Source organism: Telmatherina bonti, assembly GCF_933228915.1.
Source record: "Telmatherina bonti genome assembly, chromosome: 15".
Classification (NCBI taxonomy): Eukaryota; Metazoa; Chordata; class Actinopteri; order Atheriniformes; family Telmatherinidae; genus Telmatherina; species Telmatherina bonti.
Window position 1 is genome coordinate 22,227,538 of NC_136613.1, and position 26,301 is coordinate 22,253,838.

Consider the following 26,301-nt stretch of genomic DNA (forward strand, 5'->3'; position numbering starts at 1 on the left):
GTAGTTACTTGAGACCAAAGTGAAATAAATAACAGTGTGTACACATAAGTTTCACATTTACTTCTGGGGATAAATAAACTTTTTTTTTCTTTTTGTTTTACTTTCATTTTCATTGAAATTATTATCATTTCCAGGTAGCAGTACAGTGTGTGGATAAAAGCTTAAGTCATTTACAAGTATATGGCTTTTTAGTGTCCTCAGTTTGTTTTTAGAAGCACCTTCAGTAAATAAACCTTTTCAAAAGAGCTCACTGTTCGGTATCTGAGGAGGCAGAGGCACATTTACAGTTACAGCAGTGCAATTGTCAGAATTTCCGGTTGTGCAGTTCTGCAACCTTCTGCAGTGACTCTCTTTGGTTTGAGCTCAGGGCAGTTTTAGTGCTCAACTCCTGCCACTGAAGACCACCCTGGCTGCTTACCACCTGAGAAACAGGAAATAATCACATTACAGATGACAATGACTTGTCAAATTCCAAATATTTAATGTCGAAAATATTTTCAGTAATGAAATATTAACCTTGTGGTTGATATCCACCACCACCTGGCTTGATCTGTCCAGGTGAATGTTAATGATAGTGGTTTCCATCCAGGCGTTGTCTGTGTTCCTGCAGTCATCCATGTAACCCTCAAACACCTGAAATACAGGAATGTAGCAGCTGCACGTTAGACTGAAACAACAACATAAAGCTCATTTAAAATGGTCTGAGGCAATGTGGAAAAATTGTCTGTGGTAAGATGAATTGAAATTTAAAATTGTGTCTGGAAACCATGGACACCATGTCCTGCAGACTAAAGAGGAGAGGAACCATCCAGCTTGTTGTCTGTGGACAGCTAAAAAAGCGTCCATGATTGATGGTATTGCTCCGGTTTTATTAGTGCCTACAGCTTGCACAGCTTATGCACCTGAAAAGGCTCCATCGATGTCCAATTTATATGAACAGGTTTTAGAGCAACAGCTGCTGCCATCCGTACATCTCTTTCAGGGATGGGATCGCATGCTTCAGCAACACGAACTACATCCACCACAACAGCATGGCCGTACAAGATAAGTCTGGGTGCTGGAACTGGCCTGCCTGCACTTCAGACCTTTTATCAACACAAACTATTGGTCACATTATGCAAAACAAAGAAATTTGGCAACAAATGCCCAGGACTGTTGAGAAGTTAGAGACCTATATCAGACCAGAATGGGACACATTTCGCTGTTAAAGTCCAGTAGTCTCCTCACTTCCCAGACATTCACTAATAACCATTAAATAAAGAGAGAATACCACACAACATCTGTTCCAGCATTTTTGAGATGTGTTGCTGCAATTAAATTCAATACAAGCTCATATTTAAGTTATCTGTTTTATCATTTAAGATATTGTTTTTTATGTTCCATCTGGAATAAAACATGAGTTCATTAAATTTGCACTCAGTGCATTTTCTTTTTATTTACATTTTACACTGTGTCTCATCTTTTTGTAACTCTGTCGGAGTCCGTCTTCCAATGATCCAATCAGAGGTTGTGCAAAGTTAAATTTCTTTTTAACTGCAGCTGTTTTCATTTCCACATAAAAACCCTGTGATCTAGCTTTTGGATGTAAATCAAGGGGTGCCAATCTCCAGTCCTCGAGGGCTGGTATCCGGCAGGTTTTGTTGGATCCAACAGCTTCTTGACAACCTATTCATTATTTTCGGGAGGTGTGTTGGAGCATGGAGGCAACAGAAACCTGCAGGATAGTGGCCTCGAGGACTGGAGTTTGACACCTGTGCTGTAAATGAATCATACATGGAGTCTTTAAATCCATTCATGTTAAATGTTATCACAGGAAATCAGGTTTCTAAATGTGTGCACAATGGCTAAGATGAAATCATACCACGCATACAAATACTTTTATGAATTTTGGTAAAAGATCACAATTTATTCTAAGTTAAAATGGTTTCTATGCAGACATTGTGTATTTCATTGACTTTACAATTCACTACGATAATGTAATGCTTTTAATGTTTTATGCAAAGCAGTCTGAAGCTGAAATGTGCTGAAGAAATAAATCTGTGTTTCCTACAGCTACCATTTGTGGCAGTGAAACTCTACTCTGTAAATGCTAACCAAAACATTTAACATACCTTTGTTCCTTCTGATAGTTTTGCATTTAATGCTTCATACAGCTTCTTTCCCAGAGTTGGTTTAAGAGTTGCTGGCAACTGACCAGCAGAGTCAACAGGCCCCTGGAAGTTAAAAAAAACATCAGAATAATCATGTCTCAAGTGCAAAATCATGAATACCCCATAAAGTGAGCAAACATGAGCACTCACCCCAGGAAGAACATAGATTCCTTGAATTTCATCCCGAATGGACAAGTACTCCAAAACAGACCTCTCACAGTCTCGCCAGCTGAAAATCCATAGACATAGTCTTAGATCATGTAAAACTCCAACCTTTTTGAAGCACTTTGAGGTGATGAGATGACCTACCGTGTAAGCACAAGATCTAAATTCAGGTTTGGGCCAAGGTGGCTGAGTGCTCCTCGTCCACTGATGCCTGTCCTCCCTCCTGGGTTTCTAATGTTGAGAAGATCCGTATCAAACATCAAGGATTGCTTCTAAGGTTACTGCACGTGCTATTTGAGTCCTAGCATGCATGATCATACCTGTATTTATTTAAGTCTTCTTGTTCTAATCTGTGAGAAAAAGATGAAGGGTATTATGAGGAGATGAAAGTTATTTATTAATCAGCCAGTGGATTCAGTTAGTAAAGTTAATTGTTAAACTGAAAACTTGCATGAATGCTCTCGGAGGATGGTTTATTATGTGAAAACTAATAAATTTTGGTTTAAAAACAGGCACACCTTATGAATTGTCTTCATTGCAGATATATCAGATACAAAGTCTGTCATGATTTCATCATAACATACCCGTCTACGTGGTCTTCAGAGGCATAATAAGTTGGCATGTAAGAGCTGAAACTGACCTGAAAAAAAGAGAGTAGGAAAAACACATGAAGGCCACCTGAATAGAAAAAAAATCAAGGACAATCTTTCTCTGCAGGGACCCTCTAAGGGGGTTTAGTGATGTACCTCCCATGGCACCTTCTCTTCAGGCACAGGAAAGCGCGTAAGTTTGCTGTTTGGGTAGTAAAAATGACGGGATTTCACGTGGAAACCCTTCTCTTTGACTGAGGTCTTCCTCAAAGAGTCGGGGGACTCATCTGTTGCAGTCAAGGCTGCAGGAAACCGGAGCAAACGGAAAAGTTCATTAATTACATTCTGGATTAAAGGAAAAAAATATATATATAAATGTAAAAGTAATGATGAATAGGGAATTTGACTGCTAACTCAGTGGCTCTGTCTCTTTTGCAGTAAAACCCTGAGATTTCAGACTGTCCATAATCCACTGCAGGGCTTTGGTTGACTTGATGGCCTGGGAAGACAACGAAAAAGTGGGTCAAATTCTCGCCAAAGCTGCTCAGAAAATCATAAAGATGCTTTCTGCTGTGGGCATCTGACTTAATTGTTGACAAATTTCCAAGCAGTCAAAGAAGTGTGTCTCATTTATTCTGTGTGTGTACTGCTGCCACATTGTTAAAATGTTGACAACACCGGTGCAACATTAGAAACAAAGAAAAATCGGGTCACAACCTGCTCCTCTAGTCTGGCCAGTCTCTGTAGCACAGTGGCAGAGCTCATTTCCTCTTTCCTTTCCAGCTGTTCAGTCATGGTGGTAACCCTTTGGGGAATATACAAGAAAAATATGAGTATCTGTTTAAAGGTCACACCGACAGCCTTCATCAAATATTAATCAATATTAATATTAATATAATTTTTTTCTTTCTCTCTCTCTCTTTTTCTCTCTACAAGTTGTTTTCTGTTTTCTCTTCTTTTCGATTCTTTCTGTCCCTCTTCTGTCCTCTCTGGTCCGGTCCAGCAGTACAAACTTTGTAATACAAACAATTATGCAAAATAAATAGAAAAATAAAATTAAAATCCAGAATATCAAGGGGAGCATTATATCTATGATGCTTAGACAAAGATGCCTAGACAAAGTAAATTTGCCCAGCAGAATACAGCATCCAGAAAATCCATTTTGCCTGCTTAAATGCTGGACAAGACAAAAAAAAAAAAAAAAAAATAATAATAATAATAATAATAATCAGCACCCAGGCTAATACAACCATCTCCTGAATCCAGCTCTTTTATTAACTCAAAGGCATGTAAGAATCTTTTGTTCCTAATCATCCTGAGAGCAGAAAATTGTCCTTTGACACTTATATTATTCACCTCAGAGTCACCCTATGCCGTGTTTTGGTACCAGTGTGGATAGAATCTGTGGTTGGCTTTTACTTATTTTCTATGTGGTGTTTTTCTGTTTCCTCCCTGTTCTGTGTCTACTTTTGTTTCTCTTTTATTTTCTGTTTTTTGTTTTTATTCTTTTTCTGTCCTCTCCAGTCAGGTCCAACAGTACTATGTAAACTGCAACACAAACGCTTGTTCAAAATAAACAAACCAATAAAATAAGTTCAGATTATCAAGGGATCAATATCTATAAAGCTCTTCTTTGTAACGGAAATGTGTTCAGTAGAACACGGCACCCAGGCCACCATTCTCCTTGCTTCAATGACAAACAAGACAAGGGGAAAATATAATAATAAAATAAATATAAATTAATAAATAAAATAAAATAAAAACATTCACCTTAAATGTATCAAAACCGAACTCCAAAGAAATTTTATTTTAAAATCCCACACAACTTTCTATAAACTCATATTTACTCGAAAGTAAGACTTTGGTTGCTCAAACACATAGCAAGTGTAATAAGGAACAATTTTATGAAGGAATTTACTTTTGGGCTGTATCCATGATTTGTCTCTCCATGCTCTGGTTCTGCGCCTGCCGTGCAGACAGCAGGTATTTGTCCTTCATCAATGCCTCCCAAGACAACAGCTCTTCTTCCTCAATATGAGCAAGCTCGTTCCCTGAAAAGCAGCATAGTATGTACTGGTGCAGTAAAGTAAAGCTTCAAATTGGTGCTAAACCTTTTCCTGACATTTAAGATTAGACAAATTCATTCTTACTGAACTCTCTGTATTTATTATGGGTCTTCTGTAGCACCATGCTCCTGAAGAAGATGCACAAATGACTGAGGATGATGAAAGGAGGCGGGGCAGCCGGACGACTGTGGTACTCCTTTATTAATTCGCATCTTTGAAACTTCCAGATTCTGTCTGTGTTGTCCTGGACTTCCTGGAATGTAAAGCTGTGCAGATGCACAAAGAAAGGAGGAAAGAAACAACAGGGCATCATCAGGGCAGCAAAGCAAACGCAGTGGCAAAACACTGAAGAAAGACCTTGCAGGTGCAGTGATGATGTAGGGAACTCACTTGAAGATAGCTATGAGGAGGTTGAGCAACAGTATGTTGGCAAAGAGCAAATAAACACAAAGCATGATGATGGTGAGCCACTCTGGGAAGGCTGGTGTTTGGTTTTCATTCAGGAAAGGACACTTGGGCTTCAGAGGATCTGTACCATCCATACTGCATGACTCTATGTTAAATGCAGTATCTGTAGAACACAATATATGGAAACTTGGTCATCCGGCCCCTCCAAAGAAAACAACACTACCAGTTCCAGCTGATTACAGAGGCAAGACTGCTGTTTTTTACAGCTCCACTTACTGTCGATATTTGTGGGAAAATTCCCAAATATGATGAGGTATGGCTCGTACACCACCCCACGGATAATCCAGTCCAGTCGATTGTCATTGTCGATGAGAATCCCTTGTTTGGCCACACCATACGCTACCACCCAAATACTCAGCAGAAACATGAAGAAAAACATGTCCATCATCTGGAAGATGGACAGATGCCAGTTAGAAACTAGAAACAGAAAACAAACACATGTGCAACCACAAACACTTAAAATATTTTCACATGTACAGGGACGCAGCAATAAAACAGACCGAATCTTTCAGCACAATGTGTAAATCATCAGACCTGTTACAAATGCCAGGCTTTGCATTAAAGTTGAAGCCTTTAACCTATTTGCTGCAGGTATTATCTTAATTCTGGCAATATATAGAATCGTGCTGCACAAACAAGCAATAAACAGCGTTGCAAATCAGGAATGGGACAAAAAAAACTGAGCTCAGATAGTATCTTTGACCTGGTAGTCTGAAATCTGTTGAGAAACCAAAGACCAGCTGTAACTTTGTCAAGTTTCTCCAAGAATATCTTACACATGAAGGGCCAGCAAGGCCCGTCTACCAGCTTGTTCTCTGCTGTTGCTCATGTCATATTAGACCGGCATGATTTACATCGATATCTCTCACCATTCTTCTGACTATGATGATTTTTGGTCCCAGAGTTCTGCTGATAGTGAAGATGGCCATGAGACGGAGGCAGAAGACCACAAAGTCGATACAAAGGATTATTTTTCCTGCATAGAACAGCTGACTCGTCATCCTGAAGTGGAAAAACACGATAAGACAAAGATAAGTGGGAGGAGAGATTTCTATGTCTAATAATTCCCAGAGATGGAAAGCTTACCGAAATGCAAGGCCTAAGAGAAACAGAATGATGGACAGTATATCTAAAATATTCCACAGATCATTGATGTACATCCTGGCTTTCTTGTGAAACCCAAAGCCATCAGGATCATAAAACATCTGAAAGAGAAAAGACAGATTTATGTAAGTAAGTTCTCACTGTCCTGTAAGTCAGCTTGGAAACTAACTTTCTCAGCTTCAAACATTTCAACTGTGACAGAAGCAAATCACTAATAATGTCAAAAAATTCTTCTTCAATCAGGTCTCACCGATCAATTCGTTCACCTTTTAATACTGAAGTCTCTCACCTGTCTGGCCTCTTCACACACAAGGGACAGCAGCCAGATGTAGAGCATCAGCTCGTAATGAGAGGGCGTTCTCTGAAAGTCAATCATCAGCACCACAGCAAAAAGAAAAAGGAAGGCGAAGTAAGACACAATATTCCAGTAGAACTTGACCTGTGGAGAGCTGTACAGGCTCATCAGTCTGGACCAGCAACCCATCGGATTCAGACATGACACGCTGTGGACAGAAAGGAGACTCAAGTTAGGGAAACGCATGACAAATCCATGTCATCCAGGTAAGTGCTGATTGAAGCCAATGCAGATACTTACCAGCCAAGAGAATTTCTTCTTTGTGTGCTTCCGGCCTCTGTCTTCATCTCCTCACTCTTTTTATTTTCTCTGTCCATGAGCTCATCGTGTCTAGGAAGAATGAAAAGGACACTGCCGATCACAACTTGCAAGAAAATGCAACACATGCATTCAGAAATATTCAATAATCTTAGAAATTTTGTCTCATGAAGTAAAGAGATTATTGCATAATGGATGTAATCCATTTTTCAGTTTTAAGTGAATCATCATGAGCTTGGAGCATAACAGAGGTTCTGATCTGCACAAAACAGCAGCACCAGTAAAGTGAAGTAAACTTGACTGTATTTTGGTGTCTGACTTTAAAAAAAGAGTGTTTTGGATTAGAGCTATACTACCAAGTTCATTCTCATCTTACCCACTAGATGTCAGAACCTTTAGAGTTGTTGAAATTTTGTCTGTTTTGTCTGAATTTCTTTAGAAACATTTTGGGAAACATGTTAAATTTGACTGTCTGTCCTCTTCTTAACAGCCTCATCCCACTTGGATTTCATTTCTGGCTCTCACACGACACTGTAACGGATTTAATTACTTTCCCACATGCTCCATGTTGATTCAAGGAACTAATTTTACAAAACACTCACCTGAACACCAGAAAGCCAGTGTAGATGAGGGGGAAGAAGACCATGCAGAGGAGTACTCTCCACACAGGGTTGTATACTGAAAGCTGTCCACACCAGATCTGCGTCAAAAGTCCCTGAAAGATGACATTTTATCCAAACGTTTGTCAGCAGTTTCTGCAATGTTGCTGACATTCAATAGAAATGAGAAGCAATTTTATGGCAATTGCTTCAATTTTCAAATGTTTATGTCAGACTAGATTGCTTTTACATGTGAATTTTTCTGATTCCCCACATACCACTGTGAGGAATCTTTTAATGTTCAACATTTAAAGACTCTCCAGTCATGATCCTAATTGAAAACATCTGAATTTGGCTTCACCTGAACACCTGATAGGGCCACAAAACTTTTATTATCAGCCTCCAGTGCCAATCGCAGACATGTAGTTCTTCCCCAAAAGCTTGATACACGAACCAGCAGCTTTCGCGCACGCTCCTCATCACTGCTGTGGCACTCATTAAACACCCCTGAGACACAGATACGTCCACAGATAAATACAAATCCTGCCAGTGAAGTGCCCCTTCATGACCAATACTCACCAATTGCATGCTTTTCGTAATGACCAGCAAGCTCAAGCATGTCCTGTGCATTGTCTGCATCGCTTCCTGCTGCTGCCATTGTCTTCAGGATCTTACTGGCAGCTAGAGCGGCGGACATGCAGTCTCTACACTGTGAGCGCACAGTTGCAATGAGAAGCAAAGTCATACAGACACGTTACACATATGGATGTTTTGTTTTTTTTATTTTGTTTATTGCAAGTGTTTATATCACCTGCTCCCAGGCAATTTCAGCCAACTGCTTGTTGTTCTGGACAACAGCCCAAAGGAAAAGGTCTCTGCCTGCATCCCTCTCAGCAGGGTCCCGCCTGAGTGGGGCCCGGGAAGCTGCCTCGCTCTTAGACAGCTAAAGGGAAAATTAAGGCATGTGTCGAATTGATCACACAGACAGAATATGTTCATATAAGTAGAGCCATAAAACTTCTGAATATGTTGTCACAACCCTTTTTTTTTTCTTTTTTTTCAGCTGAATGCCCAGTCTGGGGAATGACTTAGACTGGTCCAGTACAGACTTGCTGGCAGAAATAGGACTGATGGCTTGTCAAAAAGAAAAATGATGTCTGCGTTGGAACACACATAAACAGCAGAAACTGTCTTTCAACATCATATTTCAGCCTCAAACTGGGTCACATAGTCAGTAATTCTTATACTTATGATCAATGACATTCTTTATAATTTGCATTTTAAGGACATAATCACTGCTTTCTGTGCAAGATAGACCAGAAGAAAGCGATTATTATAAGGACAGTGCAGTGTTTCGTGAAAGCATCTGCAGGTTTTCACATGTTGTGGCTGCAGTGTCTGAAAAGTCATGTTGATAAGATATTTCTGTTTAGGAAGCTTCACAGGGTTATGTGATCTGTTGCTGCTGTTATTTATTCATTATTGTATTTAATACTGTTCATCATGGTCATGTTATTAATATGTCAATACAACTAAAGAAAACCTCAGTGTTAACCTGGATATTGTTTTCTCTAATAAGACTCAGTACATTTGGAGGACAGGACAGGGCCCATAGAACTTTTCAGCTCAGGGGCCCAACAGTAGGTAAAGCTGCATGTAAGCTGAACACTTCAGCTGAAATCAAGGCTTATCAGATCAGGCAACATCTTACAATCTTCTATCGTACAGTTTTGGTTAGTCTGAGTGAATTGTCTTCTTAGTTTTCTTATCTTAGCTGACAGAGGAGGGAGCCGGTGTAGTCAGCTTCTTTAACTGATTAAAAGATTGGATGTGTTTGTGTTGTGTTTGTACAGAAAATGTTTTTTTTTTTTTTTAATTCATTTTCAGAATTTATTTCGAACTAAAAAAAAACAACCAAATTTTAAAACAGAACAAATAGTCATTACAACATACAAAACAAGCTTCTTAAGTTCAAAAAGGGTCTTAGAAGAAGTTGAACATTTATCTGGTCCAAAACCTCCTCATAAATAATACCCTAACATTATGCAGGATCTTTGAAAATTAATGGACATTATGTTACATTACAATAAAACCTAAACAATAAATAGTGGTAATAGACACAATAAATCATAATATACAACATACATTAATTTCAATCCATATTTGCTTCATAACGTTTAAGTATCTCATTCATTCATTTTCTAAACCGCTTAATCCAATTCGGGGTCGTGGGGAAGCTGGAGCCCATCCTAGCTGGCTTTGGGCAAAAGGCAGGGTACACAGGGTACGTTTAAGTATCTCATCTTTTATAATATGTTTAAATTTTCCTATTGACTAACATGTTTTTATTTCTTCACTGCAGCTGTTCCAGAGTTGAACTCCTCTTGAGGCAGTACAATGGAATTTGGCATTTGTCCTCACAGCAGGTTTTTTTAAACATATATGTTCCTCTCAGGCCAAATATACTCTGAAAAAAAACTGAAAAAGCTTTCGGATGCTGTTGGGTAGTGGACAATTTTTAACTTTGTAAACAGAATTAGAAGTATTTTGAATTTTAATAGGTCATTAAATTGAATGAACAGATGAACAGAGAATTTGTTGGCTCTGTGTAAACAGAATTTGTTATTATTCTTATGGCTCTTTATGTATATCGTGGCTGTAACGATTGGTAATTTGCATTATTTTTCCCTTTCTATTATCTCCCACAATTATTCTCCTTCTCCTCTGATTTCATCAAGACATTTTCATTCAGACAACTGGCTAGTTCTTCTTTTTCAGACAATTCTCTGAAATGCTCGTGTGTGAAAATCCCAGTAGGTCACCAGTTTCTGAAAACCATCCTGTTTGCTACCAACAATCCTGCCACATTCCAAGTGAATTAAATCCCATCTCTTTCCAAATCTGATGCTGTTTTTAACATTAGCAAATTGTCTTCACTCTATCTACGTGCTTAAATGCAGCTCTGTGATTGGCTGATTAGTTATTTGTCTTAACAAGCAACTGAACAAAGGTGCCCATTAAATTGGCCATTACAATTGGAAAAAAAAAAGGTATTTCCTCACAGACAGTTTGATAAATTCACAGCTTTGTAGAAAAGTAAGTAAATGAAAATGTACTCACTGCTGCAGATATGTCATCTATCGACAAGTTGAAGTTCTGCATCCCAGTGGCAGGACGATAGATGGGATGTGTGAATTTGCCCAACAGATGGCGCACCTCGTCAGCAACATAAGTCAAGAAGATGGTTTTGCCCTCCCCTGTGTGAGCCCGAGCTCGCTTCCTGCTGCTGCGAGCATTGACCCGCTTGGCCAACTTGTGCAGAAAGAAACAGCTGGGAAGCTGTTTGTAGAGTCTACACAGTGTTTCTTCATCTTTCAGGAAATCCCGCAGATTCACACCATTCTCAAGCAGCAGGCTCACAAACTGAGGCTTGTTTCCAACAAGGGCTGAGAACATGGCCCAGTGCAGGTCACTGGACTGGAGAGGAAAGTGAGGTTCTTCTTATTCAGGGCAATACAGAAGCGCTGTATAACTTACTGATACAACTGTCATTTGGCCCTGACATCATAAAACCTTTATGAGGCTTTTTCAGTTATCCTGAGATGATGTGCTGCTGCGGATTTAGCTGCAATATTTTTTTTCCCTCTACATGTCCATCAGACTGCACAGAGGCTGTGTTATTAGAGTGTATGCTGGTGATACAGAACAATAACACGCCTTTTCAGTTTTAAGGTTTTACATATTAGTCAATAGATATTTATGTTCCAAAAGAAAGAAAGAAAAGTTTCTGAAACACTAAGAACAGCTTTATTGTTGCCATAGTAACTGACAGGACAAGTAGCTGCTGATCAGATGTAACATACTCAGGCAATGGGTGTTGCCCATCTGGTAAGGATTGTGAAGACACTTCTAAACTATCTATCATTCAGCAGTGATACAAGTTACCAGTAGCCATGAATGGAAAACATAAAATACAACGGTCTGTGTTTTATGTTGAATGAACAATATAGTAAATTCATATTAAGCCCAGACCATGCAACGTTCAGAGAAAATGCAAAAAATCCAAGAGCTGTATCTCAGACTGTACAGCAGTGGCAGCCAACCTGGGGTCTTCGACCTGCCCCCAACTGGGTTCCCAAGGAGCACAGAGTGAAACTTGAGGTTTTGACTGTACAGAGCCTGTATGATGGTTAAAATTATGTATCTGCTTAAATTTTTCAATACCATTCCCATGTTTGTTTACATAGAATTTTTGGGTGCTTAAAAAAGATCCAAATCAAGTCATCCAAATCTGCCTGAATACATCATCTATGGCAAGTAGCTTGCTCATGGCAGCATAAATCCAAGCATTTCACCACCAGATGGCTGGAGTTGATAAGATGGCCCACAGTTCTTTGGTAGTTGCATCAAGAGGGTCCTTGAAGAAAAGAAGTTTTGGGAACCACTGCTTTACAAGCCTCATTTACTATGTTAAAGGTTTAAAGTATGGCATGTTTGGAAATGTTCCCAGGACAAAATCTTTCTCAAAAACAGAACACGGCACTGGTAACAACCCAGTGATGCAACTTAACAAACTGCTGGACTTGTGGATCAGTGTCCTCTGGACAGGTAAAAGATTTCATCATGTGACTTGTTTTATGTTTAAATCTTCTGATATTGACACAAAGGATCAAAGTGATTCTTTTACACCGATTAACTCCATCACCTGCCTGATGGCACCAACTCGACCTCAGTAGATAGAATATGATGATGGGTTCTTTTTACATGTGTGATCATGTCTGATCAGAAAAACTAATTTAACTGAAATATTTTTTTTGCCCGATGGCATTTTAATTGCTTTCTGGACCAAGTGAGATAATGTTGCAGTCATATATCTAGTCCTGCTCATGTGCATGACAAGATACTAACATTCCTACACACCACTATCAAGTCTGGGCTTGTTTAGCAGACATAGGGTCAGGGTGTCTTGCCGTTATTTTATCATTTGTGACCGTGAACTGTTGTGTACATTCCTTGAATCAAATTTGGGGGCCATCTTTTTCTTTTTATCTGGACTTCATTAAATTCAGATCTGATTTTTCTGTTGGGATTTTTTTCTTTTTGTTCTGTTTCTTGGTCCAGTTTATGCTGTTCGATTCCCTTCTTGTTTTAATGATTTCTTTTCACATTTTGACCTAATATATAAAACCTTAGAACCAAAGTGGATGAGCTTATTCACATTAGTGTGTATGTTTTGTGAGACATTGAGCAAAGTACAAAGAATGTGGTTGGATTATGGTGGTATTATGTACAAGAAGCAAACCCACCTTCCACTGGGACTCCTCTGTGAAGATCTCCGTCTCAGCTATGTCTACCCGATTCCAGGCGATAGCCAGCTCCAGCTGCCTCTTCCAGCTATCCATTCCCAGCGTTTCACTGCTTTTTGAAGCTGAGTGGAGGATTTACGGCAGTAAGCAAAACTGACTGTAGCAGTAATGTTTAACCATTGAAATGATGACTTAGCCTTTGATTAGACAAAGTTTTTACTCATAAACACAGATGTTACGAGGAGGTTATATGAATATGGGCTTTATTTAATCAAGGTAGTTATTACTCAAAATTTATAATTAAGTGAACTCTCACTGGGGTGGACTCCCACTTACTTGTAATGCACTTTGCCTTGGCATTCTTTTATGCACACTGTGCATTAGGCCTGGTCTAAATGGGTTTTGGTGAGACAGGCTAAGCCTGGAGGAAGTGATGCACGTTCCTAAGTAGATCAAGTGCTGCTTCTCATACTTTGCTGTAAAAATCGTTGTCCATTAATGTCAGAAATATAAGAACTGGTTTTCAGTCTTAGCACATTTGATAGCACAGTCCAATAATTTAGTTGACTGAGCAGCAACGTAATACTTTCTAAGTGCTGGTTTTTAAGTATTCCCAATATCAGACTTAACGCTGTGATGTTTATCTGTCTGGCAGTCAGACCAGCCAGGCATTGATAGTCACCTTTGAGTAGTGCTTGAAGAATAGCCACATCCACGTCCTTTTGGCTGTCTTCACTTGCTCTGAATATCGTCAGCAGATGAGACATCCTGATGATGTCCTGAATCTGAAGACAACAGTAAACATCGGGTCAGTTTGGCAAAGAGTCTACAAAACTGTATTCCAGGTTCATTTTCCGTTAGACAAATATTTTGTAGAGTAGAACTTTATAATTGAGCAAATTTAAAACTATTTATCTCATTGTGTAATGCTGAAAAACAAAAACAGTATTTTAACATACTGGGTGATTCATGTCTGAAATGGTTTCTGCTAAAGAGTGAACTGCCCAAAACACAATGGAGGGAAGACTTTTTTTTCCCCTCAATTTCTGTTGTTTAATTTTGGAAGAAATTGGAGTGCACAGATTTCCAGGAATAAATATTCTTAGTTTGCTTTAATAAATTAATTAAAGAAATGTAAGTCTGAAATTATTGTTGGATTAATTTGCGATAATCCAAATGAACTATGTAAAATATTATTATTTGCAGACACATATGTGCCTTAATCATTTAGATTAAATACATTTATTTTATTTAATATATTAGGGACCACTTGCAATTTCAAAAATATTTAAAAAATGTTTCTATTTGATGTATTGTACCAGTATATGATTATGTGGTGAATCACACTAATTATTTTAGGCTTCTCATATAAGAGTACTTGTTTTGGATCTCATTTGATTGACAAACTAATTTGTTTCAGTCATAAAATAAGGAAATCTAACTCCATCTGCAGCCAGGTAATAGTATTTATAATAAATATAGTAGTATTAGTATTAGTAGTTGCAGTAGGGTGAAGTAAGGCAGGTATCACCATGGATGGACAATGTTCTGTGGCATGTTTATTCGATTAACAATCTGCTTCATTGCTACAGCTATGGATGATGTTATGGTCAGTAAACTCTACAAGGACTGATGAAGGGGGTTCACACTACATACAGTAGTTTCTCAGAATATTTCCTTGTCATAAATTTGTTGATGTGAATAGCAGCATTTGTGTAGTCCTGGATTCAGATCTGCATTTCACCTGTCACATTGAGACAGTTGTGAAGTCTAAAAAGCCTAAAAAGCCAAAAAATGCTATCAGACAGATGCAGTTGGTCCAAAATGCTGCTGCTCGAGTTCGCACTAAGGCCAAGGAAGTGGATCGTATCACTCCAGTCCCCAGATCTTTTAACTGGCTTCCTGAAGAATTGACATCATTAGTTTATAAAGGACTGAAGGATTTAGGACCAATATACATTCAGAATCTTCTGGTTTGTACCAGCCATGAACCAACCAGGTCATCCTCAATCTCAGGTCATCAGGGTCAAATCTACTTTCTACTCCCAGCCGCAGAATGAAACATGGAGAGGCAGCGATCAGTTATGTTCCTCACACGTGGAACAAACTTCCAGAAAACTGCAGGTCTGCTGAAACTCTCAGCTGTTTTAAATCAATGTTAATTTTTTTGTATTTGTTGCCTTTTATTATTTCTTTCTTTATTTAATTTTCTTTTAAATGTTTGTTTTCAATTATGCATGCACTCTGCTGTATTGCTTTTAATGGGTTTATGTAAAGCACCTTGAATTGGGCTACAAAAATAAACTTGCTTTCATCTGAACTGATCTTAAAATTACAAATCCCACTTTCTGCAGAAAACTTGCTTTTGATTTTTTTTTTGTCAAGTTCTTCTTTGTGTTTCTTTGGGTTTTGATATGAAATCTGTTTTTTCATCCTGGATAGGCATCATGCCACAGCCTGCAGGGATGTGAAGATTGCAGCATATTAAAACATCTGCCAGACACTATCTGGTCCATTGGAAGTCATATTGAAATTCAACGTAGGACATGGAAAAAGCTTTATAGTGTTTCAAATGAAGGCTTTGTCAAGTTTTAGATGACAGTCAACTTGGGTAAAGTGTCTCCCCTATGATGCTACAATTTAGTGGTCTATGTTCAACTTATGTGTGCCCTCCTGTGTTAGTACATCCCATCAGGTGTCCCTTTTCACAACTTTGTACTGATTGGTCATAGCTGAAATCAATTAAAATCTGTATCATTAAGTTTTCATGCGAACAAAACATCCTGTGTTAAAGTTATCACTTATCAAAACTTTTCCAACTTTCCAACATGCCCCAATCCAACATTCTGCAGAAAATTTATGATATTCTGGGATATTCGGTGCCTTCACAAACCTTTTTGGTCCATTCAATAATCTTGAGGTCAGGGAAGGTGTCATATTCTTGTCCAAAAAACTTTATCATCAGCTGGTGGATGAGGGCGATAGTGACCCTGCTGACTGGCAGTCCAGACGCCTGAGCGATTACATCTGCTATCCTTCCAGAACCCTCCAATATCACACATGGCGTGCCATTCAGCATGGCATTATAGATAGTCTGAGAGGAGATACACAAGATGCTCAGGATCAGATAAACAAAGATAAAAGCATGATGCAAAAAAACTACTAACTCACATTCAGCGTGCCTGGTCCTCCATCCAAAACGACACAAACCACTGGGATAGTTAGACCGCATTCTATATATTGAACAATGAAAAAAAAAGGGATCAATATTAAAAGCAGTCGCCTTTGAGATGCCATCTATAAAAGCTTGCTGATCTCGGAGATAATGTATCTGCTACTTTTAACCTTTTGTTCCAAGTCGCTTCCCAGAAATGCATTTCTCTAAAAGAGTACGCAGCTCAATCTCCACACCGTAGCGACCATGTGTCCCATCGTCCACTAACAGGAAATGAGTATGATTGTTGTCCAAACAAGACAGTCTGCCCTGACCTTGAATGTCCATCACATAATGAGCAGGAAAACAACCCTGCAGAGACAAAACGTCATGACAAGACAGTAAGCTATATAGCAAATATATTCTGCCACATCTAACAGTGCAAAACATGTTGATCCTACCTCTGGATCCACCATCTCCTCCCTGTTGTGAATTACTCCCCATGTTGCCACACCAATAGCCACAATCTTATTTTGCATGGAGCTGCTCAGAGTGTAATCCCTCACGGCCTGCCCCACATGCTTCATCACACCTGTGTTGGTGCCACCAGTGATGATCCACGCACCTGTGTAGGACACATGACAGTTGGATCCTTGAGGTCTGCAGGTTACAGCTAAACCAATCATTCTTTTTGTAGCATGAGTCTGAATGCGAACAGCAAAAAGTAACATGTGAACCACAACTTCAGCCTGTCCTGGATAAGGGTTGTTTTATTTATAAATCAAACAGACAAACAGCATCTTTTTCTGGGCGATAGACCTGTTGTCTGAGCCACTTTGATGAGTCCTCTGTGGAATACACTCTTGAGACGAGATTTCAGGTAGAAATTTTTGGCTCCTCCAGTCACCGAGATGAGCAGGTTTGGAGGTGAAAGTTTCCACTTCTCAGTCAATAAGGTGTACAGCACCTCAGGACTGGTGTCTGTGGACACCCGTGCATACTGGCAATGAACACACACAGAAACACAATGGCAAGGATGAGCACATGGCGGCAAAAAATGTAAACACATTAATGTTATAATAATAAAGAATGAGTATGGTCTCACCTTAGCTGTATTTTGTCCCAAACCACCAAAACTGAGGTCTCCAAAAGCATCAGTGGGCATTTCACGGACATGTCTGTGTCTGTTCCAAGTATCCCCTGTAAAGTCCTCTGGTTTAATGGCCTCATCTGTGTGTTCAGTCTTTGAGTACCCACACATGCATACTTCCTCTCTGGTGGAGAAACACAGAGTGGTGGTACAAAGACATGAAGACAAAACAAAAGGGCTGTTACTATGTGCTTACTGTCATATTAAAAATTTGTTTTGTTGAGAATTTACACATCCTGCTTTGACTTCAACTCTTTTTCATATTTGTCAATATTTGATAACATTTCAGACTGTTAGATTAAAAAAAAAATGCAATTTTTAAACTTGCTCTTGTCCAAATCAAGACCTAAAACGCTGATATATTTCTGAGACATTAAGTAGAAGGGTGTTAAAATAACTTCTTTTTTGTTTGAGTTATTTACTGATTTGTACGTTAAATGACTAGTAGTAGAGATAAGTCTCTCAAGTTTTTATGCATATGCACACAGTTAAACAAAACTTTTCCTGTGTGACAGTTTTTCTCTTCACACATTTTAGTTATATGTATGTCGTTACCACACAGGGGAAACCACAGGTGTTTCCTGTTTTCATATAAGTCCAAAACGTTGACACTTATGAGGAAATATGAAACATTTTTCTCACTCCAAGACTGTGACAGTCTGTGCTGAATGGGAAGTTTGCTTCTCAGTTCGTCAATCAGACCTGCTTGCAAGTAAATAAAACTCACTCAGTCTCCTAATTTCTCACTACACTTGTAATGTTTGCTGCACAGGTGGTGAGGATTTCTGGTAACTGTGACAATTGGTAAAGTATTTGCATTCAGATATGTTATTTTGAAATACATTGGGCACTACATAATAATCCAGTCACAATGTACTTGAAATCCCAGCAACCTCCTTGTCAGTATGAAGTTTTACCGAGTGCAATTCCAAGGTCAGTTTAGACAATGTTCACTCAGCAGTGAGCACAGCTCATCCTACCTGAGATTCTTTTGAAAAAAGCAACATTCCTTCTTGCAGATGTTCTCCTTCATCCAAGAGGCAAAGGCATAGCGTTGTAATGAAGGGGCCAGGTTTTTATAAGCCTCTCTAAACTGCACCAGACTATGTGCTATCTGCGAGTGTAACTTAGCTTCCTCCATCCTGTGCAGATCAGATCTGACTGGAGGCAGACAGCAGAATATGAGAGAGCAGCCTCTGCAGTCAGTGCTGTGGGTGTTGGCTTGTGCTAAGCACTGCATCAGTGATGTCAGAGCTGAGCATCTGATGAGCAGGTTGCTGAAACCTGACCCAACCCCTCACACTGGCCGCCCAGGATGTAAGGCAGTCCAGTCCCTGGAGTTGGATGAAGAGATTATGGCTCGAACTGATGCTGAAAGAGAATTACTTACTGCATTTGATTTTTTTGTAAAACAGAAAAAAAATCTAAATGGTATGTGTTGGAGTAGTAGTAGGAGCATGGGTACTGCTGGAAGGTGTTGGTTGGGGAAACCATGGTTTCTGGTTGTGAGCACTGGGGCAAGCACCAACTCGTGGTTGGTGTTGGTCTGTGGCAGTCAGACCCTCCTTGGTGCCTGGGAGGGTTACAAGTCACCATTTCTTCCCCCATTGTTCTATGGCCATAGAGGCTCTAACTACACCGTTTCATTGTTTTCTTGTGTGTTCATCTCTGTGGTGAGTTGCTTTGGCTCTGTGATTTGTGGGAGTTGCTGCTTGCCTGCTGCTTGGCATCCCCCAATTCTGATCCTTGGAGGGGATGCAGTTGCATTTGCACAATTTCACTCATCACTAAATGTGATCTATTCCTTATATTTTGCACTCACACACAAAATCTCATTCACTACCATGCACACATATACAAGCATGTATAATCATCAATATGTACTTATGTTTTTGTATACTTATTGCTGTTAATGTGGTCATCCTTAATTCTCTTTTTTCATGATTTGTCTTCCTTCAGGTTCTCCCAAAGATTGTCTGCTGTGTTTTCTTACAGAGGCCAGCATGTTTCTGCTAGGTTTCTTTACTGGTGTAGAAGCTGTTTTTCCTGTTTGGGATTGACTGTACACTTGCTGCCATCTCTTTAATCCTCTTTTTTCTCATCTGTTCACTCTCCCCTTTTATGTCTTCCCCTGTCAGGCCTGGCATTAATGTGTAAATTCGGCAATAAAAGCTAAAGAATTCTACTTTAGCATTGGAGGAGCCTCATATCCAGAAAGCTTTATTTCATTCATCATCATTATAATGACTTTTCCCCTCCCATTTTCAGTTATGATATTTATCCTGCTAATGTCTATCCTTGTTTGCTTATTCATCACAGATATTTGCAATTACTTTTTTGCTATTTTTTTAATCAACCATTAGTCAAATATAAAGGGGATTTGTATGAAATCTTCAGTGCTGCAGCTGTTCAGTCATTGGCTGTGAATGAACCAGGATCTTAGCCTGAGGAAATTTAAGATAAATTGTTTACTCTTAATTTCGTCATGTAACATAGTGGCTGAACTTTAAACTTGAGATAGAAAATCTAAAGAGACATTAACCAAAGACCTTTTGTATTCTGACACACTGCTCTATCTTGCTGTTATGTTACTTGTTCTGCATTATATATTATATAATATAATGTTATATTATATATTCTACCTATGGTAGAAACTTTACTCAAAACCCTGTTGTACACCATAAGAGATTGATATTATGCACCATACCAAAAAGCAGACAAATACACTACAATAATTTTGATCTATCATTTGGTAATAAATAGTAAAAATAGCTCAAAGTAAATAGGTTTTTTTTTTTCCAAAATTTTTTAAATGATCAAATAAAGACTTCAATTTTTAAAAAAAATACTTTTCTTCCCCAGTTGTTTTCAGGTTGGACTTTAAAGGGTCATGGTATCATTAGATAAAATAAACATCAGCTTCATTTCCCCTGAAGAGCCTCCTTTTACTGTAAAGAGAAAAAAAAGTCAAGCAAAGTTGTGAAGTGTGAATGGAGTTTACAATCAGCCACCCTCATCTTCACGAATGTGAAAGTGTTTTGTTGCATGTCCTAGCACATTTTGCTTTCATAGCATGAACCTGAGGGCATTTTTACAGCAATGACTTTATCTGTCAAACTATTTATAACTTGTGACGGAAATGTCTCTCTTTTAGGGTTTTTGATAAACAATTCCAAAAACAGAGGCGGAAGAGGAGATGAAATGTGTCTGTTACTACAAGATAAAAATGTTCTTTCAGGGAGATGACCTGTAAAAATGTTACTGTAAGTTACTGTATTTTCTTTTGTTTTGTATGTTATTTCAAGTTTTTGGTATGGATAGATTTTTTTGTTTGTATTTTTAGTCATTGGTTTTTTAGTCATTCTGAAATGACTCAAAATCCTGTTTAGACATTTTGTGATCTAAACATAAAAAAAAAAAACTTCCATTTAATTTTATCTTAACAATTTCTCAATGGCTGCTTGAAACCTAGGAGACATGGGTCCTTTTTATGTTGCCTGTTCTTAGACAAGGTACAACATAAAATAATTGTAATTCTGAAATGCTAGTTGACAAAGATGTGATACCCCAAACTTCTGCAACTAAAATAAAGGCAGTGGGAGCAGGTGCAAAGTCATATGCCTGCTTCACACCAAGTAAAATTTATGATGAGCAAATGCTGCCTGGTATCGAGTCATTTGAGGGTTTTGCACATCACAGTGAAAACAATGGTTGTCAGAGTAGAGCACAACCATTGATCTGTGCCAACATGGTGTTGTGTATCCTGGTGATGATGTGTGAAGTTCTTTATACGTTGTAGCGGCAAAATCAGAAAACACACTCATTTGACTACTCAGAGAATAATGCTTGTTCCAGTTAGAGTAATTGACAGAATAAGTTCTGATAAATTTACCAAGCTGGGCCAACTAAAACGTTGCTGGCATATAAGGTATGTGTCAAGGTTGCATAACTGCTGCTAAAATGCATGCAATCATTTAACAACTTTCCGCAGGATGTACCCTTTTCTTGGATGTGTGATTTTTATCTGGGGTTTTGCAAAAATAAATTTGCTACAATCACAAAGTTGGTTTGTTCTTTGACCCAAAAGAGTCCTGTGGGAGAAGCTGAATTTGACTGGGTCAAAGCATTATTGTGGATCCTTTTACACTTGGATGCAAGTCAAGTCAAGAAAGTGGCATTCTTCTACAAAAAAAAAAACCTTTTTAAATCTTAACAATATTCGGGTGATAGACCTTCTGAGGATCCAGGACCATTTGTGAAGACTCCTGTGTGACTGAAGAACTCTTCAGTCACACAGTCTTCAGTCTTCAGTCTTCAGTCACAGCTCCTCATTTAGTGGCAAAGGTTCTCCAAACTGTTTCAGAAGTGTCTCAGAATTTGCATTACAATACAATATGTAAGTCTAATGCACCGAACATCCATGAGTTAGTAAAGTAAAATAAACATGCGACTATACACATTTCATTACACTTTTAGTATGCACAACACATTGGCGTTAATTGCTAAGGCATAAAACACTGCAAATCCTTCAAGAAACTATCACAAACTATAGCTTACCAACTTTTAATTTACATTAGATGTTAGCAAATAGATCAAGGCACTCTTTTTTCATTACATTTTTTTCATGTTAACAGCTGGTTCATAGTTAAACTAATCAAATGAAAGTATGTTTTGTCCACACACTGCCTTCATCAGGCTTGACAAATTAATTCATATATAAGTAGTGACAGCTAATAGCTAATATACTTTATCAGAAAGAGGCTACAACACATAAATTTACATGAGGCTGTAGCTGTTTTGTTACATGCATAATACTCTACATAGGGAAAATTTTTATCTACAGTTTTTTTTCTTCTATTCCTGAACTGGGCACCTGCTGGCTTTTTTACTTTTTATTTTCCAAAGGCTCTCCATCTATTCTGATTGAGCTTGAGCGGTTTTTCAAAGAAGAATGGGCAAATATCTTAGCCTCTAGATGTGAAAAGCTGGTAGAGACATGCCCCAAAACACTTGCAGCTATAATTGCAGCATAAAGTAGTTACACAAAGTATTGACTTGGGGGTTTGAGGGGTTGGGAGGGGGGGTGTTTCAGTCACTGCACTTTTCAGTTTTTTATTTGAAAAAAAAAATCATGTTGTGGTGAAATTTATGCGTATAGTGTAGTTTTAATATGTTACTCCTTTATTAAGTTTCTTATGTAGTACAAGATATATATTCGGCATAGTTAGAGTAGTTCAGTAAGCTTGCTTTAGTAGATTCATGCATAAAACAAAGTGTTCTGTTCAAGGCCTCTTTCAGCTTCTACTGTTGTTATCTTCAAGCTGGCAGTTGTTTTGACTAGTGCTGCCAGGCTAAGGTTATTTGTGTATGCCTAAAGATCGCTGGAACACCCTGAGCAGGGGTAGAGCTCTCGAGACCGCTCGCTCGCAACATCTGTATATATAAATTGAACATAAAACAGTTGATTTATAGATTTATTTCTCATCGGATGAATTCCACAACAATTTGGTGTCAGAACTGAGATCCCACGTGTTTCTGCTGGGACCGGACTGAGGGGTAGGTGACCTGAATCTAAACAGATTCATCTTCAAACCTCGAATAGGCCATAAGAGTGACGAGGGCCACAGTCAACGGTTTTGGTAGAGCACAACGGGATCTCAACCCACCTGTGGATTTATCTAGTGAGAAGTATTTTTCCACATTATGATCTGATTGAAAGTATTTCTGATTTAATATTGTAGACTGAGTGATTCTCATTGCTAATCAAACTGAAACATTTCGTTTATAAAATTGTCAACTGTCTTCATAATAGTGGTGGTTGCGCTCCTTTTCCCCAGGACTGACTTTGACAATAAATAAAATAAAGCAAAAATATAACAAAAATAGAGACATAGACTCTATGAGACCAGGTTCCAAAACGAAGTCCTGTGAGTAGTACTACGAAATTAGGTTCCAAAACGAAGTCCTGTGAGTACGAGATCAGGTTACTAAATGAAGTCCTGTGAGTAGAAATACGAGATCAGGTTCCAAAACGAAGTCCTGTGAGTAGAAATACGAGATCAGGTTCCAAAATGAAGTCCTGTGAGTAGAAATACGAGATCAGGTTCCAAAATGAAGTCCTGTGAGTACAAGATCAGGTTACTAAACGAAGTCCTGTGAGTAGAAATACGAGATCAGGTTCCAAAAAGAAGCCCTGTGAGTAGAAATACGAGATCAGGTTCCAAAAAGAAGCCCTGTGAGTAGAAATACGAGATCAGGTTCCAAAATGAAGTCCTGTGAGTACAAGATCAGGTTACTAAATGAAGTCCTGTGAGTAGAAATATATGACTGACTGTTGGAGAAATTATTATGGGTTTTGGTTTGAATTAAGTATTAGACATATATGCATTGATTTGCTGTGATCCTGCTGTGTTTTGTGTCTATGCACAAAGCTTTCTTTAAGTTATATGATCCTTGTCTGGAATGTGCAGACAAAGTCTGAGACAGGAAGAGTTTCCTGCAGGGCATCTGTTTTTGTCAACTGCTTGGTTGACCAGTTGTCTAAAGGTTAAAGGTAATAAAGTAATATAGTGAGTGATTGATGCTTAGTGAGTTCAGTTTAGTCTTAAATAAGAGATAATGATTGTTTCATATGGTCTGCCCAGCAACTAGGAGGAGTTAAGCATGGTTTATAATCGGGTGTTACTTCAGCATCTGCAGAGAGAGTTCTCTCTCCAAGCTCCAGCGTGTGCTTGTATTAGTTTATAATAAAATGTTCATTGTAAGAAGACAGTTGACTCTTAGATGTATTACAACTTCTCAAGACCAGAGTATTTTCCACCACACTGACAATGACTGACTATTCTGACATAGCAGAAATATAAGACCAGATAACAATGGGGACTATAGGGGGAAAGGAGGAGCAACTTAAACCGGATTCTATTATGGTGTTTATAAAGCAGAAATATGGTGAAGACGTAAGTAAATTTTTAATGTTCTAGTGTGAAGAATGTGGGTTTCTAGAAGGAAGCTTTATGAGCATGTATCAGATGGATAAGTTGGAACAGAAAAGAAAAAAAAGAAAAAACCAGAAAAATTAATGTGCAGGCTGGTTCACTCTCCATCAGAGGAATTAAAAATAGAGGTCTGACCTGCTATTCTCTGGAGAGTTGTGTGGAAATATTGTACGAGATTTTTTGTTATTTTTGGTGACTCTTTTCCTGGGTGAAATAAAACCGTGTAATTGGGTAGTTTGGTCACACACACACTGATTTCAGTGTGTGTGTGAGTTTGCTCATATGGGGGCAAGTCCCGTGAAAGATCTGCAAATGTTAAAGTGGTTGTAGGATCCACAAATCTGTTGTACTTAGCATCAAAATCATATACACAAATTGCTGTCCACACTAACTGATGATTCAGTAAGAACGTGAATAAATTAAAGATTGAAAATCAGATCACGGGCGTTTTTCCAAAAGGTGACAGTAAAGCCTGGTTCAGGTAGACTCTGATATGACAGAACGTGGCTGAATGGACCAGGAAAGAAAAGAGAAAACATTATCTTCCTCTAACAGTTTAGTGAGGAGGAGGTTAAAGATTAAATGACAGACAAATATGTATTATTGCAGAGTTTAGCAAATTTTAAGAAATTTATTTATTGATTTTTTTTGTCTTGTCCAGCATTTAGGCAAGCAGAATGATGGTCTGGATGCTGTGTTCTGCTGAGTAAATTTTCTCTGCCAAGGGAAACTTTATAGATATAATGATCCCCTTGACTTTCTGAATTTTTATTTTATTTCCATATTTATTTTGTATTGTTGTTTGAATTGTAGAGTTTGTACTGCTGGACCAGAGAGGACAGACGAAAGACAGAAAGAGAAAGGAGAAAAAACACCTCATAAGAAAAGTGAAAGAGATAAAGGGAGAGAAAAGGGAGAGAAAAAAAACCAAAACTAAATAATAACCCAAAAACAAAAAGAAAGAAAACAACCTACAGATGTATACATACACACACATACAGGCACACACATACATATACACACACATACATACGCATACATACACATACATTTACACACACGTATACACACATATATATATATATATATATACACATATATATATATATACATATGTACACATATACATATACACATACATACATATACACACACACCTCTATGCACACACATACATACGTACAAACATATACGCACTTGCCAGTATTAACACATATACATACACATACAAGCCAACTTTAGATCACAGTAACTAAACTATGAATCTAAAAAGTTAAATTTAAATGAGAAACAAACAGAAATGAGAAAACTAGCTGCTATTAGTGAATAAAACTGCGTGACGACTCGGTGACTGTGTCACATGCAGAACATGCAGAGTGGAACGTGTTCCGGAAAAGGTGATCATGCCAGTGTGACCCCTCCCACACAAAGGCAAGAGGCACGCCAGGAGTACCCCCGAGACCAGGGCCATCGGCAGCCACCCCCAGGCGCAGACCCCAACCGCCCCACCCTGGAGCCAGCCATGCACCGACCCAGGAGGCGGCAGAGGGGGGTCCCAGCCAGAGTCCCCCGCAGTCAGGGGGAACAGGCCCCAGCAGGCCCGGACCAGCGAGGACCGGCCCCGCCGGGCACCGCCACCCAGGGCAGACAGAGCGCGGGCCCCACGGCCCCAAGAGCCCGGAAGCAACCTCCCACCCCCGCAGGCAGAGGGCCCAGCCCACACCGACGGAGGGCCGGGATCCCCAGACCGCCACCGAGCGGCAGCCAGGCCGCACCCCAGTGCACCAGCAGCGCTCCCCGAGCTCCAAGACCCTCCACGCACCCACGCACGCACGCACACACACACACACACACACACACACACACACACACATACGCACACACATGTGCACACACTCACACACACACACACACACACACACACACACATGCACCCACCCA

The 26,301-nt window shown here is 39.0% G+C and overlaps 1 protein-coding gene across 1 annotated transcript; it reads right to left on the reverse strand.

The window, feature by feature from the left end:
* Positions 1–304: 304 nt before the first annotated feature.
* trpm2 (transient receptor potential cation channel, subfamily M, member 2) lies at positions 305–18,506 on the reverse strand (the record flags this gene model as incomplete). Its single annotated transcript, XM_079254721.1, has 31 exons — positions 305–421; positions 517–633; positions 2,112–2,213; positions 2,301–2,379; positions 2,460–2,587; positions 2,896–2,955; positions 3,062–3,207; positions 3,320–3,404; positions 3,623–3,710; positions 4,824–4,956; positions 5,056–5,237; positions 5,362–5,542; positions 5,656–5,827; positions 6,309–6,441; positions 6,526–6,644; positions 6,833–7,046; positions 7,139–7,228; positions 7,759–7,871; positions 8,117–8,262; positions 8,335–8,464; positions 8,567–8,698; positions 10,876–11,232; positions 13,062–13,183; positions 13,744–13,846; positions 15,955–16,155; positions 16,233–16,294; positions 16,407–16,587; positions 16,677–16,840; positions 17,035–17,215; positions 17,321–17,489; positions 18,346–18,506. 31 exons carry the CDS (start codon positions 18,504–18,506, stop codon positions 305–307), a joined length of 4,368 nt encoding a protein of 1,455 aa, XP_079110847.1.
* Positions 18,507–26,301: the final 7,795 nt, after the last annotated feature.